This window comes from Hoplias malabaricus, chromosome 4 (assembly GCF_029633855.1).
Source record: "Hoplias malabaricus isolate fHopMal1 chromosome 4, fHopMal1.hap1, whole genome shotgun sequence".
Lineage (NCBI taxonomy): Eukaryota > Metazoa > Chordata > Actinopteri > Characiformes > Erythrinidae > Hoplias > Hoplias malabaricus.
Window position 1 is genome coordinate 37,441,730 of NC_089803.1, and position 25,615 is coordinate 37,467,344.

Genomic DNA, 25,615 nt, shown 5'->3' on the forward strand with positions numbered 1-25,615 from the left:
AAACACACACAACCTTTTATTAAGTGCTGACATTCATTTCATATATATATTAAAAAACCGTGAAAGAAAATGGGTAGCAATATCACATTACATATTTTATGGCGTTATCTCAAAGGGAATAATATTTGTCCATTTATATAATAAACAATGTTACCCTCCTCGTCTCCAAAACAACAGGGGCGAGGAACTGATGCAAACAATCAAAACACATGAAAATAGCGTTCTATTCTTCACCTTTCTCTTAATAAAAGTGTAAGAAAAATAAAATACATGATGCATAGCATGGTAGGCATGTGCACAACAGTAGAGTGCCAGTCGTTTGCAAGTCTGCACCGATGATGTGTGTAGTGTGCATGAGCTGCATTGATTGCATATCATTGATTTTTAGGGTTGCCATGTTTTGGGGCAGTACTGGATTGGTGTAACAAAGTGGTCCCAGAGTTGGAGACTCAGACTAGGAGGACACTCCATACTGGCTAGATCAGCTTTACTCTGAGCTGATGTGAGGGTGCATGTGCAGAGTGTATGTAAGGTGCAAAATGTACTGCAGATCTAAGCTGCCAGAGACTTGTGGAATGTGTACTGATGGCTGTGTGGCACACTTGTGTGAATGTTGTGCACATTTTGAAGAATATCGTGCAACCCTTGCCCTGTAGCTTTGTGTTTGAGTGTGTGAGGACATTTCTATGTATCAGTCTCAATACGATACTGATAAAGAGTTTATGCCGATGAATTAGTTCATGTGCTGAGGGGTGACTTCACCCACGCACCAGAAAAAAAGTAGGGGATTCCTCAAGCATCTGAAGCTGACAGGCATGGATCAGATTCAAACTGCAGTTCAACTAAATGGTGCACGTAAGAAAGTGACATTCTCTTTACTTCTCGCTCTCTGCTCTCTTCTTCTTTGGCACACTAGAATGTGAGGTGGGGGAGGAGTGGATTGTCCCTCATTCTGTTTTTCCCACCCCCCTTCATTCTTTCACTTGCTCTTTCTGCTGGTGTCTATTTGGAGAGTTTGCTGATCACTCGAATGAGAGCTCCGTTTTCATCCTTCAGCCTCTGATTATCGGCTCTTAGGTCACCCAAAACCTACAACATACACACAAAATAAGGGCTTTATATAACAAAAGCTCACATGTAAAATGATCAATTATATAAACAATATTATTAACTAAATGGATGCCAGTATTACCACTATTGCTTACCTTCAGCTCTTCCTCCAGCTCAGCTGCACGTCTCTCCAATATCATTCGCTCCTGACAGATAGACAGATGCTAGATTTACAAATAGATACACATACTCTTACTGTGGCAAAATTATACAAAAGCTAGTTCCGAAAATTTATCGGAGAATTAGTGTGAATATATTTATCTAAATGTGAATATTTATTTTAGCACAACAACATGAGTGTTGTCTGAGGACTCTTTCTCATATAGCAGTGACATGGTTACCCCGAGATAGACTGATACCCCAGGTGTTCAGGTTTGCATTTGGAAGATGTATAGCTGTTATATAAAGCTGAAATATTGCTTGTAATTCAACATCAGTCTCACAATTATATTTTAGATACCCCCCCAACCATTTCCCATCAAATACTGCATCATGTACCCTTTGCAGGAACATACCTTTTTCTCTAGCTCCAACAGAGCAGTACAGTCACTGAACCGCTCTTGTCTCTGTAACACACAAACACACATTGGTACATTATATCAATGAGATAAGTGGTTTAGAAGGGTGCAATATGCATAATTATATGCCACTGTTTGTTTACTTGTGTTGCTTTCTCCAGCTCCATTCTAGTCATAGAAATAGTTCGCTGGGTGTCTTGTAGTTGCGTCTGCAGCTGACTGTTTTCTCTAGACAGATCTTCAAACAACTAGTGTACACACAAAAACATTGACATGAGAAATGACAAAATGTTTATATATTCTCTTATGGACATAAACAGAAGCTGTGGCATAAACACCTACCTTTTTATAATCCTTAATGCTTGAACCCCCTGTCATTATGCAGTCATTGAAAGTTGGATTTGAAGACCTGAGAGAGAGAGAGAGAGAGAGAGATTACCTGAGATGTTCTCAAATTAGCCCAATTTTTAGGTCAAAAGATAAGATGCCAGTGTCATACCTGCTGCTCAAATATCTGTCCATCTGCAGGTGAGAGACACAGAGCAATGAAGAAATCATACACACGTCAGAGCACAAGTTAAATAATTTTTATTATAATAATGGGCAATATTTCCCAGCCCAGCACACAGGGACTTCCAAGCAACCCATATGCTCCATTCCAGCTCCCAATACAAAAGTAATGTGTCTTGTGCCACAAGCTAAGAATGAACAAACCCATGGACTAAGTGGGGGTCCCTGTGGACAGGCTTAAGGAAGTCTGCATTACTGCATTAAGCAAAGAGACCCTGAAAACTGACTGGACAAACCTGTGGGTCCAGCCCACCACTGCTCTCCTCCTCGGCGCTAGGCTCATTATCTTCACCCTGAACACACACAGGAGATCAGACCTTGGTCCTGCTATTTATCACTAACTTCTTCACAAAGACACTCCTGCTTCTACTCCTTACTTCTAGTTTTTCTCTCCTCCTTGCTCTCGCTCTCCTCCTCTCCCTTGCCCGCTCAATTTCAGCAGCCACATCCTCTGTATCTGAGGAGGGGAAAAAAAAAAAAAAAACACAACGAAAGGTAAACAAAACACATCTGTGCGGCCAGTCTGTAATCAGAGGGTAAGGCTCAAAGGTAAAAGGTCACCTCTCCTGTCAGCAGGTCGTGGGGCACCAGGAGGGTGTGTGAGTCCCAGCAGATCTGACTTCTGAAGGTTTGCAATACGAGACCTCCAACTCACCTCCTGAACACACATGTGAGCCAAGAAATATATAGAGAAAAGATACTATTATATCAACATCAAGACCTGAAATGGGCTGAAATTAGGGCAATAAAAAAGGTCAAATTAAAGCTGTTTATTTTTATGAAATTAGTCATTATTTTATTTACAGTAGTCTTATTTCAAAGACGCAGACCAGTAGTAGAGGATAAAGCACTTTTAGTTGTGCTTGTGAGTTTTATAAGCACTTAGGAGATATTTCATTTCTTTCCATAGGTGAAGTACAGCAATTAATGTTTCTAATTCTATGTGGCAGGTAATCCAACTACTTCACAGTAATTTGATCGGTTTTGGTATTATACAATATTTTCCCATGGAAATATTGCAAACGATAAAAATGTTTTATTGTGCAGCCCTAAAATAAAACTTATTAGTGAGACACAGATGAGCTTAACATGGATGAACAATTTTAAATGAACAAACTCAACCTTTCTCACCCCTTCCTCTCCCTTCTTTTGCTTCCCTTCTTTTTCCTCCTCCTCTTTCTTCCTCTCTTTTCCCTTGATTTCAGTCTTTATTGTCTTCTCTGCTTCCTGCAGATCCGTAAGTGTAACACCCTGGAAACAAAACAACACTGTTAAACGTAAAAATAGGCATATATGCTCAAACCTCCTTGTTTTAACTCCTATTCAAAAAGGTGGGGCTTCATTTAAAAAAACAAAACAAAAAAAAATGCCAGACTTGTCTCTGAACAGTGCAGAATGTAAACATCAAGGTCAAAGGTCAGGGGTTTAGAGCAAGCTGACCTGAGTGGAGCGTCTAGACTGGCGTGCATGTCTGGAGCGAGCCTTCCTCTGAGCTTCAGCCTCTTCATCACGCACTGGAGTCAGGTATGACCTACACACACACGGCCTCAATTAACTTTGTAAACAGAGTGTGTTTGACTCAATTAAACAAGGTTTAAATATGGCCTGGAACTCATCCTCAGCAAACCTATTAAAAGTCCCTCATACACATATGCTCACTCACTTGCGCCTCTGCTTTGTCTCCGGCTCGCCGGTTGTTGTAGTGGAGACAGGTTCCTTTTTCTCCGACTGTTCCTGAGCTAGTCTATGTGAGATCAAAACGGAGCATTTGGTGAACTGCAGATCATATCCATATTCGTACGCATACAGGAAAAACATACACACCTCTGAGAAACGATATTGTTGAGGCGGCCTAGTCCCGAGGTTCCCTGTGAGGTGACAGATGTCACTGAGGGTTCATCGAGTTTCCTTCCATAAGAAGAGCTAGAGAAAGACACACACAGTTTAGAGCAGCCCAACTAAAACATCCACAGGCTTCTTACAAAGGGCTGAAACCAAAATAAACATCACAATCTAAAGAAGGCTGTTTTTAAACCGCAAGAGCTGCTGAGTATTATTAACAATGTTGTCTTATTTTAAGTGTGGAAGCTTGTGAGCTGTGCGTACATGGGTAAGACAAATGGAAACCAACCCAAACATCCATGTCTTGTGACACAACCAAAACCTATTGATAGTCTGATGTATTGCATTCTGTGTTCCTGTTTCAAACCAAACAGTGAACATGCTAATTACATTTAAAAAAAAAAAACAACCCAGAATTTTCCTCAAATTTTTCTGCTGTTGAATCTGTGTGTGTGTGTGTGTGTGTGTGTGTGTGTGTGTATATATAACTCACCTGCGAGGTAAAGAGTTCTGGCCTGCTGGCTCATTGCTTGTCTGGCTATTTAACCTGCGTGTATATGAAGAGCTCCGGCTCAGCCAGCTACACCAAAGAAAACACACAAAAACATCATCTCACAATACATACAAACATGTCCAAAAAGTCTGGAAACACCCTTTTTCTTCAGTGAATTAAACTCCCATTAAATTCCCAAATCCTACCACCTACTGCTCTCACAGGTGTTCTGTCACACATACAGACACACACAAAAAACTTTGTATACTTTTCACAGAAAAACTTGGCTATTGAATGGGATGCACTGGCTGGATGAGTATAAAGCTCTCCAGAATCTTACAGATCAGACAAGGGTGTTCAGTAAATACACTTTTTTCCTTACAAAATGTGCAGATACAAAGCTCAAACACACCTGCCGGAGTTGTCTGGTGCGGTGCTGGTGTTGGTGTCTGCAATGCTGAACAAGCGTCTGGAAGGAGTGGGCTGGACTCTGGCTAACCTGGGCTCCTGCACAAGACATGGCAAAGCAGGGAAAAATCACTAAAATGTGTAGGGTTCAAAACTAGAGTAAGCAGGCATATAAACATGTACAGTTGTGCTAAGGAGTTTGTTGACCCTTTAAAATTCTTAGAATTTGTATGCATATCTGACTATATAACTAAATAAATAAATAAGATGTCAACTGAACTGCGAAATGAAGATCAAAAGAAGGGTCATGCAGCACAGGGGCCCTAAAAACACCAGTTTACCATAGGAACGCCCAAACACATGAAGAATTCATTTGATTTTGGATCATTTCAGTCACTAAATGACAGAAAAACGATGTAATTCTTTTATTTTGCTGTTGTAACCTAAAGGACACATTGGATGATTTTTTTATTCACTAAAAAAAATAAAAACAATACCTCATTTGGTGAAAAGTAAATGAAAATTCTCTAAAACACTTAATAAATTGACAGAAATGTGTCAGCAACATTTAAATATAACAGATTGTGAAATGTGTAACTCGATCTTGCCATTCAGATTCAAGCAGAAATGTCATGGTCAATGCATGTATTGTTTTGCAAACTGAAGCCGGCCCTCAGTTATTTAGCATCAGTGACAACACAGGACCATAACCAGAACCTATTCATCCAGATTTAAATGGAACATCGGGAACCGGTTTGAGTAAATGTCAAGTCTTAAAATACTAAGAGCATGCACTGCTGCCACACATTTATTCCGTCTGTTCCAAAGTGAAAGCACAAGGTAAAGAATTTAAAATGACAAAAGCCGGGGGCATGTTGTAACACATTTAGCAAGAGAGCCTTTGAATCCATTGATCTACTTTAGCTGGTCTGCATATTTAGCTGTTTGCATACAAGTTAGCTTAGAGGGCACAGATATTGACAACTGTGCAGTTTGAATATGCAAACTGATTAAAGAGTGAGGAACAAAAACTGTGCACTACCGGCAACATGTAGAATCAAAACATGAATGCCAGCAGGGGGTGCTTGAAAAGAACTTATTAAAACAAGAAAAGGAAAGGAAAACATTAGACTGTATTGCTGATGCAAGAGATGAGTACAGTTTGCATCTCTGAAGACCTTAAGATGGAGATTTTAGCTGCTCTGCTGCACTCCCAAAAGCAAAATTGATTATCCTGGATTTTCACTTTTCTTTTGCATTGTGTATGTAGTAATACAAGTACTCATGCATATGTATATGCATTCTACAGTGTTACCTTTGTATCAGTGTCAGAGCTGAGTCTGGGACTTGAGGCAGAGCGGGTCATGCCTGTGGTTGTCTCAGGACACCGGAGGTTTTCAGTGGCTGTATCAGAGACTCCTGAAGACCCTAGGGTCACTGAGCTGCCTGCTTTACGAAGAGACGTCCTCCACAAGCCCGGAGCTTCACTCACTGCTGCCCTCACTGGCTCTGACTATACACACAAATATGAACCTTTAGCGGTACCACGTGAGCTGTGTTTACACACTCTGATAAAACAAGGTGGAGTGGGTTAATCTCACATTCAAAGAACTGCAACAGAATTAAATTACCCAGAACAGTTAAACACCAGAGTCAGCGCATTCAAATATGCCGTTTGCCTTAATATCTCCAACAAGGTCTCTTTTCACTGGCTTTAATCTCTTTTAAATTAAATGGGTCTCCAGTAATAAACAATGCAAATTCGTGAATATACAGCACAAAAGAGGCTTAACATTTTATGTCCTGTTCTGCCTGTATGACCTCACCCTCATACCACACAAGCACGTGGTGATAGTGTCCTAATGTCATGATGTTTTGTGCGGTCTAAACCACATGCTCACCTTTTTAACTTGGTTAGCTGTTGTGCTGCCTGCTGCTGTGGTGGTCGTTATAGGAGTGGCAATGTTACGCTTGTTGTTCAAGTTGTTAATCAACTCCCTGGTTTTTGCTTTTTCTGAAATAGGGCAAAAATAAAAAATAAAAATTCAGAGCCACAAATAACATGTCTATACAACTAGTACCATAAATCAAACATAATTAAAATTCCCTAGTGCTAATATTTGCCACCTGACTCAGCATCGCTCTCTGATTCGCTCTCCTCATCAGAACTGGAGCTGCTGGAGGCTTTTGTTGGGGCAGTGGAGCGGTTCTGTGAGTTTGACTCCTCCTCGTCCTCCTCAGTCGTTGGTGTCTGGAGGGCAGGGGGTGGGTGCTTCTCTCTCTCATGCAGAGTAATTTTCTCTCTGCTGCTCATACGAGAGATGGACGTCCTGCAGGGGCAACATGGCCGCCACAGCACAAGTGACATGCAAACCAGCCAGTGGGTGAGGGCAACAGAATAGGTGAAGCAAATAAGTGAGCAGGCAGTTTGAAAACAGTGAGGAGGATATTGGCATCCCATTTCTCAGTTCATGACCAGTATGGACCAAGATCAGCTAAAGTTTTTGTAATGTTTAATTACTAAATATTGATAGACTGGGGTACCAATACATTCCGTCAATGTGCTTATCTGCTTACATGGAAACTTTCTACATGACAGCTTACACAGTTCTTAGGAAAAAAATTGTAAATGTTTTCAAAGAAAATAAGGAAATTTATGGGTTTCAAGTTCCAAGAGTTCAACCCTGAACTAGTAATGTAAAGGTCACTCAGGGTTCTTTTTGTGTGTTTTTTTTCTCTACCCACTTATCTGTCCATGTGCCTAGTCATGTTTTGTTGCCGTTACATTATCCCTGTGTTTGTGTTTAAACATGCAAACTAAAGTTTGTGTCAATCTGTTAGGCAAGAGCTGGTGAAATAACATGCAAACCACATCTGAGACACACGTGTATATGTGTGTGTTACCTGCGAGTACGACCTAGTGCCACAGAGAAGGGTAGGCTGGTATCAATGACAGAAAGCTGAATCTTCTGTTTCTCCGTACGCATCTGAAGAGTTACACAATAAATCAGAATCCCCCACTAATATAAAGTGCTTAAATTGTACTTCCCACACGCCACTGCAACCATCATAATCTCACTAGGATTCAGCAGCTTTAAAATAAGCCTTGCAAGTAATTACCTTCTAGGAAAAAAATAGGAAATTGTAATTCAGTACACACAATCTGTGCTCATACATTGTGAAGACCTTATATGGCTGCTGGGTTGAGGAGATTTGTTCAGCCACAACTCACTTTCCTGTGCATGCTACAGCAAACTGCTGGCTTTCAGAATGCGTTCCAGCACAGATAACCTTTTCTTGGAGCGAAAGTGGTTTTTAAACATAAAACAGGGAGAAGTGATAAGATAGCACTTCTTATGTGGTACACCACACTGGAGACACACACACACACACACACACTTACTGCATTTTGCTTTTTCTGCAGTTCTTCTAATGTATCAACCAGGTTCTCGTCGGCTACATCAAGGGCAGTCTGACCCTATGGAACACAAAATGCATCTTAAAAAGTCTTCATACAACAACGGCACATACAAAATCCTGAGAAAAAACAGAGAGAGAGAGTCCTCACCACATTATTGACAGCATTCATGTCACACATATATTCTACGAGGAGGGTGCAGGCCTCCTCCTGACCCCAGTGAGCGGCCGCATGCAAAGGGGTCCAGCTATCACAGTCTCTACTGTCCACATCCAGTCCACACTGCAAAAGCACTCTGCCACAGAAAGACACAAATTTAGGACATATTCTACCAAATGAACTAGACCAGCGAAGACAAATTTGAGCCTTTATACATCAATGAACCATAACATCATCTTGTTTCTACATTCACTGTCCACTGACCACACAGGAGCACTTTTTAGTTCTACAATTACAGACTTCAGTCCATCTGTTGTTCTGTATACATTATTGGCCCACTTTCACCCTGTTTAATGGCCAGGACCCCCCCAGAGCCAGTATGATTTGGGTGGTGGATCATTCTAAATGCTGTAGTGACATTGATGTGGTGATAGTGAGTTTGTATGTTGTGCTGGTACAAGTGGATCAGTCAGTGCAGTGCTGAAAATGATCCACTAACCAAATCGTACCTGCTCTGTGGTGGTCCTGACCATGGAAGAACAAGGTGACTTGGGGGGGGGGGGGGGGGGTAAATTATACAGAGCAACAAGTGGACTACAGTCTGTAATTATAAAACTACAAATTGCTCCTGTGTGGTCAGGGGAACTCAAAGAGTGGACAGTGAGTGTAGAAACAAGGAGGTGGTCTTAACACTATGGTGGACCAGTATGTGCTTCTGAACAAAAATCAGCATCAAATTGATTTTAACCCTTCAGTCTTCAGTCTATTCTTATCGAAAACAGTAAGTAAATAATGACTGAAGTCAAAAAGTATAACTGATATTAAATTGTAGTGCCCACCAAACACATCTTAGCATGACCTGTTATAGCGTGGACTCACTTGAGCACCTCAATGTAGCCTTTAGCAGCAGCTACATGCAACGCAGTGGCCTGAGTATTGGGGTGAGGTGCCAGAGACCCACTTCCTGAGAGAACCGCTGTGGCATCCTGCATCATCACTCTCTCCTCCTCCTTCCTGGCTCGGTCCATATCCACGCCTGAGACAGAGGAAGAGGGAGTTACAGTTACCTTAACCCTTTACTTTAAACCAGTTACTTTCTTCTCACAATCAAGAACGTACACTTACTCTGCAGAGCCAGATATTGTTAAATTTGACTTATTTTCCTCTTTTGATTTGCATTATAAACTTTAATTACAAATGAGCAACTACTGGCTTTTTGAAATAGAAATATAACACCAGCCTTTCATTTAAAAAACAGAAGACTCTATTACAGAAAAATAAATTATAAAAACACATTCAGTCAGTTGTTTGATCATATCAGAAGTTATCAGTGCGAGACAACTCATAGCACTGCAGCGATGTTATACAAATACATTTTTGAGGTTAGACCAATACATTATTGCCTTCGCTTGTGAGAAAACCACAGAACACCGGAATCTAATAATATATTTAAGAGATTTTACAGAGTGAAGGTGACAAAATATTCATGTCTTTCTCAACTTACAATGGCAACTTTTTAAAAGGTATAAAATCTTCTTGAAACAACACACACACAATCCTTTCAAAGTGCCAGACACAAGACCATGTGTAATCAAATCAAAATAATTCATTCAAACACTGAGCTTGTCTTCTGTGAACGTTTAGAAAGATCAAATGTTTGAAAAATCTCTGAATGGTTTTTATGGAGAACATAGCATCTACAGTCTGTAAACCGCTGCACCTATTTTTAAACACTGCACGCCTCTGGAGAGATTAGGGACATGTCCAGAATCTCAGCGCAACAAAATAATAATAATAAAATAAATAAATCAATAATTAATTTTAAATGCTGACATTGGCATGCCGCTACATGCTCACTAGAGCTGCACATGATTCAGAGTTGCAGGTATTAACAAATTCTGAGCATTGGAATGTGTTTTGGGTTATTTACAGAATAAATGAATAAACTACCTTCTTTTGCAGTCTTTCTTTTGACTGCTGTGCAATTGCACACTGTTACAGAAGCTTCCAGCCAAGCTGCAACATAACTGCCTATTTGGTCCTTTGTGGACAGTCTGAGGTTTTCAGTTACAAGGCAAAACAGGGACAAATATGAGAAGGGGGGGGGGGGGGGTTGAGAAAAGAGACAAAAGGGAAAGAAGGGAAATATAGAAAAAGGAAGCAAGGGTATTCTAACTATATAGAATTGGTTTGGTACTAAATTTTTCAAACAAAAAGGTTTCTGCTGATTCAGAACTGCATATCTGCCTGCTGCATACATGCACGCATATACACGTCCAATTGTTTATCTATAACAGGAAGTTCCTTAAATATAAGGGGGGGGAGGTGTCCTCCATTTATATTGTTCTTTGAAGTTGGAAAACCGGCTGCCTTTAAATAAAATCCAGAATACACAGATCAGAAGACTACTGCTCTGGCAGTCGATATGCGTGTTTGTGTAAACCTGATTACCAGTCTCTGAAGCTCTAATGAGTGCACACTCAGCAGGTAGAACTTAAGGCAGACAATGAAATCAAAGTGAAGCTTAGTGTGTGTGCATGTGTGTGCATGAGTGAATTAATGGGGCGTGTGCATTCGCCAAATGACCCTTCTGTGTGTCTGTTTTTTTTTTTGCCTCTCTCCGATTTTCTTCTGCAAAACATCTCATTGTAAGGATTACGTTTAACACACTTCATTTTACTCAAATTGTGTATTTAATCTTTTTTCCCCTCTCACCCTGTTTTTTAATCTCTCCCTTCAGCAGTCTTTGCATAACGTCCTCTGTGGCCACATCCAGAGGAAGTTCCCCCTCACTGTTCACTGCACCCACCTGAGCACCATGTTCAATCAAGTACCTGCAAGAAGAATAGAGTCACATTCCTGAACAAATGACTCAATACAATGCACATAGACGTAAATTAGCCACTAAAAGATTATACTAAAATACTAATACTAAAAGATTATTGATACATTACTGAATTAAAAGAATTAAAATTATTTTCAATGACATGCGCATATGACTTGGGTATTTAGGGCTGCAACTAACACTTATATTTATTATCAATTAATCTGGTGATCTTTTTCATTAATTAGCTGGTTTATTTGACAATGTATACAAACAAATTTAATAAACTAACATTTATTTCAGCATTTGAATTAAATGTTATTAACAATATACAAAAATGGCTTTTAATTTCAACAGGCACTTACATTTATCAAAAAACTAGTATTGTGTTTAAAAGTTCAGAAAAGTACTGACACAGAAAAAATTGCTTAAGAAGCCAATGATTCCTTAAAGAAAAGAAAAATTTGTCACCAGTAGTTTTTAAATATTTTTTAGGAGCAAAACTGGAAAGATTTAATATTTCAACACTAAGTTCAGGTTTTTCTATCATCAAGCCTGTTTCTTCCCCTCCTAGAGTACTGTCCTGGCTTCCTACTCGTGTCCATACGGATGGTTTTAGAGATATTTGAACTGTTCAAAGTAATTTTAGAGCTATTTTATTCATGGTGAATGTGAGGCTGGGTCTTTGGCTAAAAATGTTTCACACTGCAGTTCCAGTCTTTGTGGCAAACACTGAAATGGCAGAATATTATCTAGTGCTGTTAATATGTTAATAATCAAGTAATTAAAATTTATTTTGATGATTGAATAGTAATTTAAATAAGGAGTCAAACAGAAATGACACTGTTCCAATGACAAAATTGAGGTCCTTTTTTTTGTTTTTATTTATTTATTTATTTAGAAGGGGGGTTTTAATTCTACATAGCTCCAAAAGAAAATGCACTGGACCCTAAATGATTTGAGGTGGAACCTAGGAGCAGCAATATGTTCCAGATCTCTGTTTAAGACGGATAGAGGCTAAGAACTTCTTCACAATTTAGTTGGTGGAAAACAAACACTTGAATATGAAATTATGCTAATTACAGCACCATTTAATGTGGAACTGTATGCTGAAATGGAAGCTGCTGTGCCAGTTAATGTAAAATCACATTGTCATTAAAAATTATATCAAATCACTAAACCATGTATTTAAAAGGACAGCAGCTTCATCTCGTCCATAGTCATCTTACATTTAAATGATGCCCCTTTCACACATGCACAGTAATCCAGAACTATTCCAAAGTTTACCCGGCAGAGCTGTATGTGTGAATACAACCACCCACAATATTCGTCCCAGACATTACCTGGACTTTATCCTAAGAGTGCCCTAATAAAGACCCCCAGTGAAGTCCAACTCTGTGCATGTGAAGACAGAATGGGAAATGTTCCGGAGTTTCTCCTGCGCCCACTGTACAGGTGCTGCTCTATGCACTTCATCTCCTGCTGTGAGAGCGTACCTGTGCAAAAGAACCCCCCGGGTCTTCAGACCCAACACTTCAGAGTTTCTCTAGAGATTCCTCCAGAGATTGTGTGAGAATGGGGCATGAGATTTCAGGAGCTCAGGAACAAAACAAAAATTCACATAATGTGCTGCACAGGTACAGTGTCCATATTTGGGAGACTGTTCATAAGTTTGGTTGACACTATACGTGAAATATTCAAAAAGAAATGTTTAAATGAAACTTGAAACTGAATATTCACTGTTAGGAATTGCAAGATGAAACCCGTAGGTTAACCGTTTCATGTCTACGTTTCAGTAAGTGGTAACGCAGATGTTTCTAGTTAGTGCATTTGGGCACAAATTTATTCGACTGAGTTGCACCCCCAAAGTTACACAATACCATAAAAACACACACACTTACTTAGCAATCTGGATGAATCCACAGGAAGCAGCTGCATGAAGGGGAGTCCAGCCCTCGTTGTCCCCTCTGTTTACATCACTGCCACTCTCCACAAGAAACTGCACCATCTCAGCATTCTCATCAATACAAGCCTATAGAGGGAGAGAGAGAGAAAGAGAGAAATTGTGTGTGTGAGAAAATAAAATTCTCTTAATTTCAGACAGATCTACAGCAGTTCACTTAAGTATAGTGCATTATTTGTGTTTTAATTATACTAATACATTAAAATATATTTAAATACATCCTGTACAAATACTTGTTTTGTTCCTACAACATTCATTAAAAGTGTTAAAGAAGAATGCTCTGAGTGCAACCATTATGGGCCTCAAATGAAAAACAATTAGTCCCACCTAAGCAACAGCAGAATATTCAGGTATTTCTGAATTAAATTTGATGAGTTTCAAGCATGTAGGTTTTGACTGGTAAGCATGACTAATAACTGCCTGTCTAGTTAACTGCCAAGCGCAGGAAAACACTCAACTCAGCCAGTCAAATGATGTCATTTGATCCACTCTGTCACTGCGCTCTTAACGAACGGTTTTATGATAATGATAAAACTATGCACTAAAACTGTGAAACCCAACTGCCCATTCCTAATTTGGGAGAGGTAAATGTACAGAGAAATTAAAGACAATTATTTTATTAGCATAATACTACATGGTACTAAGAATTAAAATGACATTTCCTGTCAGTGTTGTGGCAATTCCCTTCAAACACTTGTATAACACTCATTTTCTGACACAGGTTAAATACACATACAGCCACTGCCCTGTTCCCTTGCCCTTCCGTGTACACACACAGTAACACTTATCGGTCGTGGATAGACTCTGGCACGGAATAAGACCATATAAACAACTAATCAGGACTTCCACGATGATATCACCATAACAATGTCTTTAGAGACAGTAACCCACTGCTTCATGGGAAGTCCATATTTCCTCGACTCTATTCCCATGAGGGGCTGTGGTTCAGCTTCTCATATGCTTGAATGCTTCAACTACTGTCGGCAGCATGAAAAGTAATTAGTCATTGACAAGATGATTTAAAGGGATTGCTGCAAATAGCAGATCAGTTCATGGTTGAGAGGCTTCTAAACAAAAACCACTACAGAACTTCACAGGCTAAAATAATATGGAAATGTGTACATTCATACTAAGCCATCAGTAAGTAAACACGTCGCAAGTACTTGAGTGGTGGTTCTTGTGTTTTGGCACTGCCCGATTTACACTATTTAAGTGCCCCTCTGGAAGATTTTGATTGCCTGCCCACCCACACACAGACACACATACACAGTCCTACCACCAACCATGAGATTAACGCAAAACAGCATCTCTCTCCCTCTCTTTGAAGCTTTCTAAACCGATGGCAGCAGGACTTGCAAAGAGATTTAGTTAATTTATATTAAGAACAAATTTAGCTATTGCTAACTAACATATAAAGGTAGCTGCTTGTAAATAATTATGAAATTTGGGAGACTCAATCGACCGGTCCAGTGCTGCACACGTCTGGTAACACCTTTGTTTCTTGCAAAATTGGAGAAGCAGTCTGTAAAGTAAATCCAAGCAAAATAACTTTGACAGATGTGTTTACAGTGACAGAAAGCGGAAATGAGGCTGCAAGGGCAGAAGTCACACATCAATTTCAGAAAAAGCTGGCACGAAACTGATGCTACACTCTTAAAATGATGGTTCCACAAGGGTTCTTTATTAAAGGAAATGGCTCTATATACAGCCCTGATTAGAAGAACCTTTTGCATGATTAAAATATTATTTGCCAAAGATGGTTCTATACAGCATCTTTTATAGAAGGGTCCTATATGGCACTAATCATGCAAAAGGTTCTTCAAATGTTCAGGGTTGTATACAGAACCATTTCCTTTAATAAAGAACACTTGTAGAACCTTCATTTTTAAGTGTGTACCTTTGGACAACATTACTTGTCCTGAACTTATAAAACTGAAACCGAGATAGAAAGCTGTTCATAATCTATTCCTCTAACAATGGACCTATATGGTGTTCAGTGGTGGAAAGTCAAGTACACAGGATTCCCTGAGGCTAGACGTTACTTGTGTGTAACTGGTACCTCAGAACCTGTAAAGTGTGTATTCATACTATAAATAGACCATATAGCAGATTAAACCTTGTACATATGGAAAATAACACTGTGACACATTTCCCAGCGAGTCAGCTGGTGATATTTGTTATAAAAGCAACTTCATCTTAATGTTTTGATGGGAGTTTTAAAGCTATATGTATGTTAAAAAATATATTTTTTTTTAGCTAACAGCTGGTCTGTTTAGCTAGTTCCATGACAAAGCATAATAGTGACAGTTATGTACATATTTGGATTTTAGTCTTGTTTCAAGTATTCATTTTGAAAATCAACCCCCTTCTCCGACACACACATGCAGATCTTTTACTTCCAGACTCCAATGGCACTTTAAAAAATATAATTAATATAAAACTGCTAATTGAATAGATTTTTGTAAAGTGGCAAACTAGGCTGTGTCTTTTCATATAATTTGTGATAATATTGATATGTTTTTAAACAATGAAAAAAAAAATCAATAAAATAATAATAGTGATATTCTAACTTGTTTACATAACGATGTCATGCCGTTATGCGTAACATGGCATACATTCGTTATGTGAGTCATTTAGGTGTAAAGTATAGTTGAAAGCTGCTCTGCGGTGGAATGGGAGTGATTTCAGTCGTGTGGAGCTGGTTTGGTTAACAAATATCAGATGTACAACAAACCACTGTAATTGTAAGATATAAAAGAAGCCTGTAGCAACAAAAGGGGGAAACAAAACTAATCTGTTTCTCCACCTCAAGCAGAAGCACCCGGTAGTAGACGAGGAAAATAAAAAATGCTGTGAGTTCAACAGCCAATGAGTTCTAACCCAAGCAGATGAACTACACTGACTAAAAAGATCTATTATGTTAATGCCTTCTTAATTACTGTGAAGCTTTAAGGTTACTTTTTTGTATATTGGTTTACATTGCTGTTTATATGCACACACACTTAGTCCTTTTGCACTTTGGTTGTGTGGCAGATTTACATTTTACATTATTTATTTTACACAAAATCAGAATCTTGGTAAGTTTCTGTTGTTTACAAAATAAGCAAATGTTTACATATTGTTTTTTCCTTGTTGTTGCTTATTTGAAAATGGCCTAACGAGTTTATGAAGCCCCAGCGTCTTTGTCATGTCGCCAAGAATATCATTATCGCTAAAATATCCTGAAATATTTTGATATTAATGTTAGCCATGTCTCCCACCCCTAGTGAGAAATCAATTTTAGAGTGAAATTACTAATAGTGACATACAAACAAAGTGACGTTCATTTGCCTTCGCTGAGGCCCCCTGCCAAACACACAGACACACACTGGGCCTGCACCCCGATTTGGGAACCACTGTCATATGTTTATTTTAGATTGAAATATAATGTTAAACTTAACTACATTATTTTACTGTCATTCTTTTTTAACATTAGGTTTTTGCCTAAAATGTATGTAATACATTATTAATTTTTAGATGTGAACCAATTCATGGAGCTAGTAACGCACTCACAGCTACAAGAAGCACCACAAAGGGTGTTATTTCTCACATACCCGCTCACATTTTGTGACTGCGATTGTGCTTTGCATCATTGACACGGTATACTTTCTTTATTCATTAATGAAGCTGAAGTAGATGATTTTATATGAACTACAAAATTTAAGCCAGATTTTTGAAGAAATCCCATGGAATGTACCCCATGACTTCTCCTCCCAAAAACAGTAATGCTACTGCTTAATAAGTCACACAGAAGCCCCTTTCACATAACTACAGAGAAGCTCTAGCATATCAGGGCCGGAGATGTCCCAGAGTGGTCCATTTAAAGATGGGGTGCATGCAGGAGATATTGTGGAGGATTTCTGGCTCTATTCACACAAGCGCTGACTCTGACTTTACCCGGAGCCTTTACTAGGGGTCTAGCAGATAAAGTCTGTGACAAATGTTGCGGGACTTTGCGTTCAAACATACAGCTTCTCTCGGTAAATCCTGGAAAATTTCTGGATTTGTGTGAAGGGAGATAGAGACCTTACCTTGCCTTCAAACACCAGCCACCTATCTCATATTTTATTCACATGAAAGAACAACCCTGCTGTTCATGTTGGTCTGCCCACTGGGTTTATCCATCTTATCATTGGAAACCTTCTCTACATCAGACCTTCTTTTCTGTGTTTAGCCGTAGCCTTTGCACCGCTCTCTGCCTCCAGGTGAGTCTCTCTGCACAAGCCTGGAGTATGCATTGCATTGGGAGAAGAGTTGTGTTGTAGACCGTCACGCAAGCCATTCAGTCATTTCGTTTGTTGTAAATGAAATGTTTGGACGGGTTTTATATGGTCCCTATAGCTTATATGGAAAAAGGAACCTTCATTTAATTCGTCTGACAAATAGATTTTTTAATTGCAATCAGGATGCAAAGAGTTCTTCAAGAAAAAGGCCTCTAACAAAAAGATTTAAGGCAAATCACCTGCTCCAGCTTTAAATAAAGCATAATGTCCCTCAGTGCATTCATTAATATTTCATCAGTCAACAGAATTAGCCGAAATTTAGTTAACAAACAGGTTATAACGAACAGATTAAGGACAGTGAACTGGGGATCATTTGGAAAAAAAAAGCACACCATCCTGTTTTACAGAACACATCTTTAGCAGCATGTATCTTTAAATATTTACAGTGGCGAGTGGAATAAAGTAAACTTCACCCAGTGGCGTACCTCCTTGAGGACACACAGCTCCTATAGAAATCTGAACATAATACTGTCCTTTCTCTCTCTCTGCACTGAGAACACTGAGTTGTTCTCTATTATGAAGGTGTGAATTTCTCCACTTGGCCTGAGTGGGTCACTCAGTATTCATGTGTGTGTGCGTTCTGTTTGTGTGTGTGTGTGTGTGTGTGTGTGTGTGTGTGTGTGAGAGAGAGTGCGTGACTCAGAGAGGCTGGCCTTTGCCTCTGACAACAGGCGCTTGTGCTGCCTGAAGAATGTTTTCCATCCTCTCACTGAAAATCCCACCAGAGCAGGGGGCACTTCCAGGACCTCTTTTCCATCCTTTCACCAAAAACTCCTCCAGCTCCAGTTCCACAGGGGACTGGCTAACTAAAAAATAAAACACACAACTGGGAAGGGAGGAAGACAGACAGAGAGAAGAGACAGATGCAAAAACTGAATAAAGAAAAGAGAGAGTGCATGAGAGAGCTTAAATAAAAATACAACAGAGAGAGAGAGAGAGACAAGAAAGAACAAAAGAAAACATGAGAAAGAATAAGAGAGAAAGCATAAGAGAGCGTGAGAGACAGAGAAAAAGAGAGAAGGAAGGCGACACATTGGATAGAAGAGATGGAAAGTTTGAAGGGCATAGTCCTATATTTAATCATTGTTTCTAGGCAACAAGAAAACAAAAGTCAGAGAGGGATGGACAGTAAGTAAAAGTGGGTGACAATGTACCACCATAGAGCACTCAACGATCTCACACACACACATACACATACTTACACATATAAATCACGTCCCCACACACAGTCACTCAATTATATAAACACCCAAAGTAACAAACTCAAGCTCAAACACATGACCACACAATCACGTTTATGTATATGTACGCAAACACTCAATAATTATATAGTAACAGATTTTGCTGTTAGACTCAGCATACTGGATTTGAAACAATTAAATATAGATTCATAGTATAGATGTTTAAATAATAATAATAAAATACATTTTCAACACATACACACACTTGCCGGATGAGAATAGCCTGTGTTTGAATTTCTTCTGAAATGCAAGGTACATGGCTTTTATATGTAATCTTTACATATAAGGAGGACCAAAATGTACTGGACAAGTTTTGTTATAAGCTGTGTTAGAAGTTTATGCAAGAGAAGCTAACAGATTTTGTAAAGGACATTAGCATCAATCAATCAAATCAATCTATTTTCAATCTCTACTTAAAAATGTAGGCCTGTGAAAATGAACATTCTGATACATACCAAGCACAGCTTGGAAAGCTTAGCAAAAGGAAACAGTCTGGTAGATCACTAAAGACAGAAGAAGAGGATCGTAAATTGTCAAAAGATTTTTTTCATAGATACTAGTATCAAAGATGACAACAGCTTATAATAGACAAGAATAAGCCGATTTGACTCTAGGACAAAATTCTTTTACGGAGGAGTGTGACGACGCTTCGCCGAAATCCCAATGAGGAGACACGAAGCCACCGGGATGTAGTCGAGTGTGAATGAGGATGGGTGTAGATGGAAAAGACGATGATTCCTGGGGATCTTGTGAATGATGAGCAATTTTATTGAAATGAAACGGAACAGAAACAAACAAAAACTGAAATGAAAATAAACAGTTAAAGCAGTAAACCTGACTCTGATACAGTAAAGGTTAGTATGGTTCCAGGTCGCAAGACCACGGGACTCCTTCTCCAAGCTATTCCTCAACCCGTGGCCCCCCTCTTGGACTGCGGTGAGTGTTCTCCAGCTAGTCTTTTTTAAATACGTTTCCCCTTCTTCTTATATGGTTGGCCCTGCCCTCAGAGTGAACCATGGAATCCATGGGGTGTGCCCACCATATAGGAATAGGCTGCACAGTTATTCATAAATACAATTAAAACCAATAACTACAAAACCTAACAGGACATAAAACAACATGAGATAAGGCCTTAAAGAAACATAACTGGTTAGTAAATAGTCCAGGAATATCAACAGTGTATCTCTTTACAGGGTATGACCAAGACACCCCCTCCCTATAAGCTAGCTGTGGGCCCTACAGTACGCCTTATAAGTGGGGTCTGTCTAATCAACCTCCCTTTACTCAATTGGCTAGCAGAGGGACCACGGGCAAGTACACAGGTAAATATAGCAAACCCAGTCACAGGAGATGCAGATTAGAAAGGAACCTGTACAGAGTAACATTTGCTTAATTGATATAGGCCTGTCACAGAAGCCGGCCTATATTTTTGTACACAATACATTTTTCCAGGAATAACTTTGTCATTTTAAGGCTGTATTCCACTGATATAATTATAACATAAGCATAATAACAGAATTACACCCCTTTAAGGAGCAATGAAAATTTAACAAAAACGGCGCCAGAAATACAGACCATAGAAAACCAGAGAACAGTGGCTAAAACACGAGGAAATGTCCATAGATGGTATGATACCTCAATAAGATAATTGTGCAGTTGTCACAACAGATTTGACAAGATCTGACTTGATGTGGCTACCATTTGCAGCAGTAGGATAAACACTGCAGGCAAGACGAGATATGGATTTAGAAGCTAGTTCTAATTGCAGTATAATTAAAAAAAATCATGTTAATTCATAAATTCCTTAAAATCATCAAGATATGTTTTAAAATGTAAGGGTCCTAGTTTAATTAAAGCTGACATTCTGAATTAAAAACCAAGTCAATGTGTCATTTCAAATCCAAAATGCTGGAGCACAGCAAAAAAACCTTTGTTGCTGCCCAATTACTAAGACAGCACTGTAGATACATGCACACACATGCGCATACACACACACACACACACACACACAACACACCCATTCACAGACACACAAAAATAGCTGAACATTTGAACCCCAACCACCAAGAACATCTAAACCATAGCCCTATAAAAATGCTGTTTACATTTTTTGATGAATAAAAGGGCAGCATTCAAAAGTGGTGCGCTTTAGAGCCATTGTTTGTAGTGCTCCCCTCATTAGTGGTTTTTGTCTGTTTAAGAGCTCTATGGAGGGAATCAACCTATTCTTGCTTTTCAGTATGCTAATGTGATGGCAGCTGATGGGGCCATGGCTCCAGCTTCCTGTGTGGCAGAATTCCCACTATGTTCATTCACACAACAAAAACAGTACAGTCTTCTGCCTCTAGCTTAACCCTCTCTGTTTAAAAAAACAAACCTCATTTTAAATGGAACATCACACTGTGGTTAATCAATGCTTTCACTTTCAGTGGCTGCATACCTTTCAGGTTGATGTGTATTACAACCACAGTCTTTGTCATCACCTCAAAAGGAAGTTGGGGAGATTGCAAGTACCAAGAAAAAGCATCTCTTACACTGTCAGAAAGGAAACAAACTGTACAAGTACCTTATTATTCACTAATGGTACAGAGAGTGAAAATGCACCTTGAAAATGACACCAGTGGTTTTAAAGTCCAGTTTTGTTCCCTAAAGGTACACTACATTCTCTAAATCCTGAATGTGAAACAAGATGTATGAAATCAAAATCTACAATTAATAGGTATGTGCTACTTATGTACCCTAACTAAAAGAACTGAAGATGTGCCCTTGGGGGGGTACCACCTCAGAGCCAGTAAGTTACCACCACAGTGAGTTTTTCTGAATTCTTACAAACCAATACATTTTATAAGAACAGGTTTTCTATGAATAAGATAATCCAAAACATAATATTAATGTATCAGAACATTAGCGCTAACAACCCAAGTCAGGTTGTCATCCATTTTTTCTTTAGACATATCCAAATATATATATATATTAAAGATAATAAATAAAAAGGAAAAACTGAAATGGTAAGTAGTGATTGAATTAACTCTTCAAAATCTGAATAAACATTTGGGAGTGCACTGGATGAAGACAAAATCGTTTGATGAAAAACAAAATGCAATACTTTGACAGAATGACATTGTCCATGTAGTTTTTATGCAAATATAATAAAATCATGGCAGATTTAAAAAAAAATTGATCTGCGATCTTTTCCAAACAAAAGTTGCCTTTCATTGATTAATAGATATTTAACAGGTCATAATTCTAGCGAGTCCGATCAGTCTCTGTGCCATTATGATGTACAATATATAAATAATAAAGTTGAACAAAACATCAGCATGAAGCTGTACAACTTAAAGTGCTATTTTGCAACACTTTGGTTATTAAATTAACACATTTCAACAGCAGGTCTGGAAATCAAGGTAAAAACTTATAAAACATAAGCAGCGATGTAATAATTACACCCCAATATAACACTCTTATTTCAGCTCTTGGGTGTAAGCAGCACAATGGTTGAGGAACATGATGCTGCTACATGAAGAAAGGCTTCAGTGTCAGCTAAGGGTCTTGACCACGTCTGATACAGGTTACCACCTTCACTTTCGGCAAAACTAACTGTACAGTGGCCTTTAACTAGAGCTCCTAAAGAATTCTTCACAGAGGGCCTGAATACTGGCGCGTAATCAGAGGCTCATCTCTGTTTAGCGGTGGACACAACTTCTGTTTACATTAGGATGACTGCTGGGAGCCAAACCATCTCTGTAACTCCGGGGAGGGAGGGAGGGAGGGGGAGGGAGAGAGAGAGAGAGGCATATATATATATATATATATATATATATATATATATATATATATATACACACACACAAACACACACGTGTGTGCAGAAAGAGAAAACTTTAGCGTCTGTGGCAGGATGTGACACTGATTCTATCCAGAGCACAGTAAAGAGAAGACTTACCACATATACACAATGTGACAGAGTCTCTCTCTCACACACACACACACACACACACACACACACACACACACACACACACACACACACACACACACACACACACACACACACACACACACACACACACACACACACACACACACACACACACACACACACACACACCTTATATTCACAGAGCTTGGTTTGTAATATTTTGTTCTCATGAATAGCTTGTTAACTTTTCTGCACAGAGCGTATAATCAAACTTTCTCTTTGAGAACACAGAGCTGAGTGAATGCTCCATGGGAGAGGTTCTCAGCCACAGCATTGTATGTCTGAGCAGCCAGCCCACAAAAGAGCCATTTCTGGACACTGATTTGCCTCTCGGCATTTGGACGTCTACATGTAATAAGCAGGCCTAAAGTGAAGTCTGGCAGCACCTATCATTTATGCAAATGAACAATCAGCAATTCATGCTCCATGTTATCAACACTAAAACACAAATTTCAAACCAAACAAATGAACCTTGCCGGACACATCCCCCCTCTGAGCCATCTCTGAGCTTACCCTCCCCATAAGCTCGCAATGGCCTACAGGCTCCAGACTCCACACCAGCAACTTGTTCCACAGAGCCGGTTTTAACCACCCAACAGGCATGACATCAGTGGGACTAAAACCAGGAGCTCTATTCCAGTAGCATACGCTTCTACCATTAACCACTAACCCCACTTGAGTGTAGTTTTCATCAAGCCAAAAGGGGGAATTCCAATGCTTTGTGTTTTTTGTTTTTTCAATAATTCAATCACTGAGACGTAAACAAGGTCTTGCTTATTTTCTGATATGGATTTGGTACAAATAGTTAAATGTAGAAACAGAAACATATCATTTGATATTTCTTTACAGCGTAAAGTAATGATAAGAACCAGGGGTCACAATGTGTAAAACAGAAATATCCATCTATTCAAGAACAACAACATCTCAGTGCATATCTATAAGGGAAAGCTTTGAAAAACAGGAACTTTGGCCAGAACTTTGTAAACCAATGCCTCTGACATAAAGCAGAGCAGTCACAGCTATTTAATGTAACAGAATTCTGTAAAATTAAACTCTTCTCATTCCTATCCCAATTTGGCAAGTTCCCCCAGAAATTAAGCCTTTCACATTAAATCATTCTGAACGTCTGTCTTTACATATTAAACAAATAAGTCACGCAGAAATTATGAAAAAATCCATACTGAATGTCCTGATAAAACATGACATTTACTGCTACTGTATTATATACGCACATGTGTATTATAGCCTCTGTTCTTCAAAGTCAAGCCCTGGGTTGTCACCTGAGGAATGGGACTTGTGGGTGTGTCAGACACTGTCCCACAGCGGCAAGTGGGAAACCACTTTGTGATCAAATCTATAGGCAGTGGGCCAGGTCTTAAACACAACAGTCTGAAATTCATATGTTCACATTTCAGATTCAGCCATATCCATTATTGCCTTCCACATTTGACAGGCAGCTAACAGTGTGTATATTGTAGCATGAAACTTGAAGAAAATAACTCAGGAGCCATTTTCTTCTTCTTCTTTGTGAGAAGTGGCAGTATTTGCAGTTTATTTTGGACCCGAGTCCACTTTGTCTGAAGTGTGAAGGAAAGAAAGGAAGGGAATGTCACGGCTCTTTTCGTCAAGACACAAAAAGAAAGTGACAACCGTAAACGTTGTTGAGGAGGACTGGTCTATTCTGAAGAAAAATAATGGTGGTGAAAGCGTAAAACGTTAGCGAAGAATGCGATTAACATAAAAAAAAAACGTCTTCACGTCGATGTCAACGTCGATTAAAGAGCCTGTGTGTGCTTTAGGTCATAATTCTGTACATTAGCCTCGACAGCAGCAGAGAGGAGAGCAGTAGCAAGAATGTCCCCCGCTCTCTCTCTGGGTGTAACTACTTCACTCCCTTTTTGTAACGTTACATTATAAAAATGTACATTTAATCACAGTAAAGACATTTTTCTCGTTCGTGTGTTAATAATGTTATTCTTTCTGTCTGTATAAAACCATACAGCGGCCAAGTTCACCGAGTGGTTTCCCTCTATAGACCACAGCAGCTCGAAACGCAGCACACACACACACACACACACACACACACACTAAAGTTCCCACCATTCCCGAATTTTCAGTTCCACCTTAAAAAAAAGTCCAGCACTTTAATTCTGAGGTCGGTACTGTGCCAGGTTTAGTACTGCACTATTTAAGGTGGAACTGGAAAACCTAATAGGGAGCTACCTCTGTAGGGTCAGGGACAGTTAGAAACTTGTGTGAACACCGGGGTCAGTCAGAGTGAGGGGCTCATTCAGACAGAAGTTGTGGTCGGTCTGTACCTGGTGGAGTGCGGTGAGTCCGTCCACGTTGGCGTGGTTGATATCGGCTCCCTGTCTCAGCAGCTCTGCAACCTCGTCCCTGTCTCCGGCCGAGCAGGCGGCCATGAAAACGGCGCCCTGGGCGAACCGCACCTTGGGCCGCCGCCCGGAGCCATGGCCGGAGCTCGAGCTCCCGGCGGCGTCGGCGCGGCTCCGTAGCTGAGCTCCTGTCAGGTCGGTCTCCGAGCCGCGCCACCGCGCCAGCTGCTCTTGCCGCCGCTGCTTAGCAGCCTCGGACCGGGACCGGTCAGTGGCCGCCATCTTCCACAATCTCTCCCGGCTAATTCAATTTATCAACTCAGAGAGAGAGAGAGAGAGAGAGAGAGAGAGGGAGCAGGGAGTCGGTCCCAAAAGAGCCGGTTCTCTGATTCACGAGTTGATGTCTCGGTTCCTGAAGTTTACCCGCACTGA

At 39.7% G+C, this 25,615-nt stretch overlaps 1 protein-coding gene across 3 annotated transcripts; it reads right to left on the reverse strand.

Annotated features, from left to right (window-relative positions):
- On the reverse strand, window positions 1-25,498 carry zmp:0000001167 (protein phosphatase 1 regulatory subunit 12A). Of its 3 annotated transcripts, none has more exons than XM_066669034.1 (25): window positions 25,166-25,498; window positions 13,244-13,374; window positions 11,234-11,352; window positions 9,398-9,554; window positions 8,510-8,654; window positions 8,345-8,419; window positions 7,846-7,928; window positions 7,069-7,271; window positions 6,843-6,955; window positions 6,257-6,454; window positions 4,946-5,040; window positions 4,534-4,620; window positions 4,023-4,121; window positions 3,862-3,942; window positions 3,639-3,729; window positions 3,330-3,449; window positions 2,760-2,856; window positions 2,576-2,655; window positions 2,435-2,491; window positions 2,128-2,150; window positions 1,971-2,037; window positions 1,772-1,876; window positions 1,626-1,676; window positions 1,206-1,256; window positions 1-1,089 (listed from the first exon to the last, which is right to left on the reverse strand). In XM_066669034.1, the coding sequence occupies exons 1-25, from the start codon at window positions 25,463-25,465 to the stop codon at window positions 1,003-1,005; spliced, it is 2,715 nt and encodes a 904-aa protein (XP_066525131.1). In that variant the 5' UTR covers window positions 25,466-25,498; the 3' UTR covers window positions 1-1,002. The 3 variants fall into 3 exon arrangements, with proteins under 3 accessions (XP_066525131.1, XP_066525130.1, XP_066525132.1); XM_066669033.1 differs by having other exon boundaries at window positions 3,321-3,449; XM_066669035.1 differs by lacking the exon at window positions 6,257-6,454 and having other exon boundaries at window positions 3,321-3,449.
- Window positions 25,499-25,615: the final 117 nt, after the last annotated feature.

What these genes read in the sequence shown, in the direction of transcription:
- zmp:0000001167 (XM_066669033.1), bottom strand. Translation starts at nt 25,465, where the DNA reads ATGGCGGCCACTGACCGGTCCCGGTCCGAGGCTGCTAAGCAGCGGCGG. An exon ending in GGCTACATTGAGGTGCTCAA is followed by an intron (nt 8,655 to 9,397) that starts GTGAGTCCACGC and finishes TTTCTGTGGCAG; the next exon opens with AGTGCTTTTGCAGTGTGGAC. An exon ending in GTGGTGGGCTGGACCCACAG is followed by an intron (nt 2,151 to 2,434) that starts GTTTGTCCAGTC and finishes TCTCACCTGCAG; the next exon opens with ATGGACAGATATTTGAGCAG.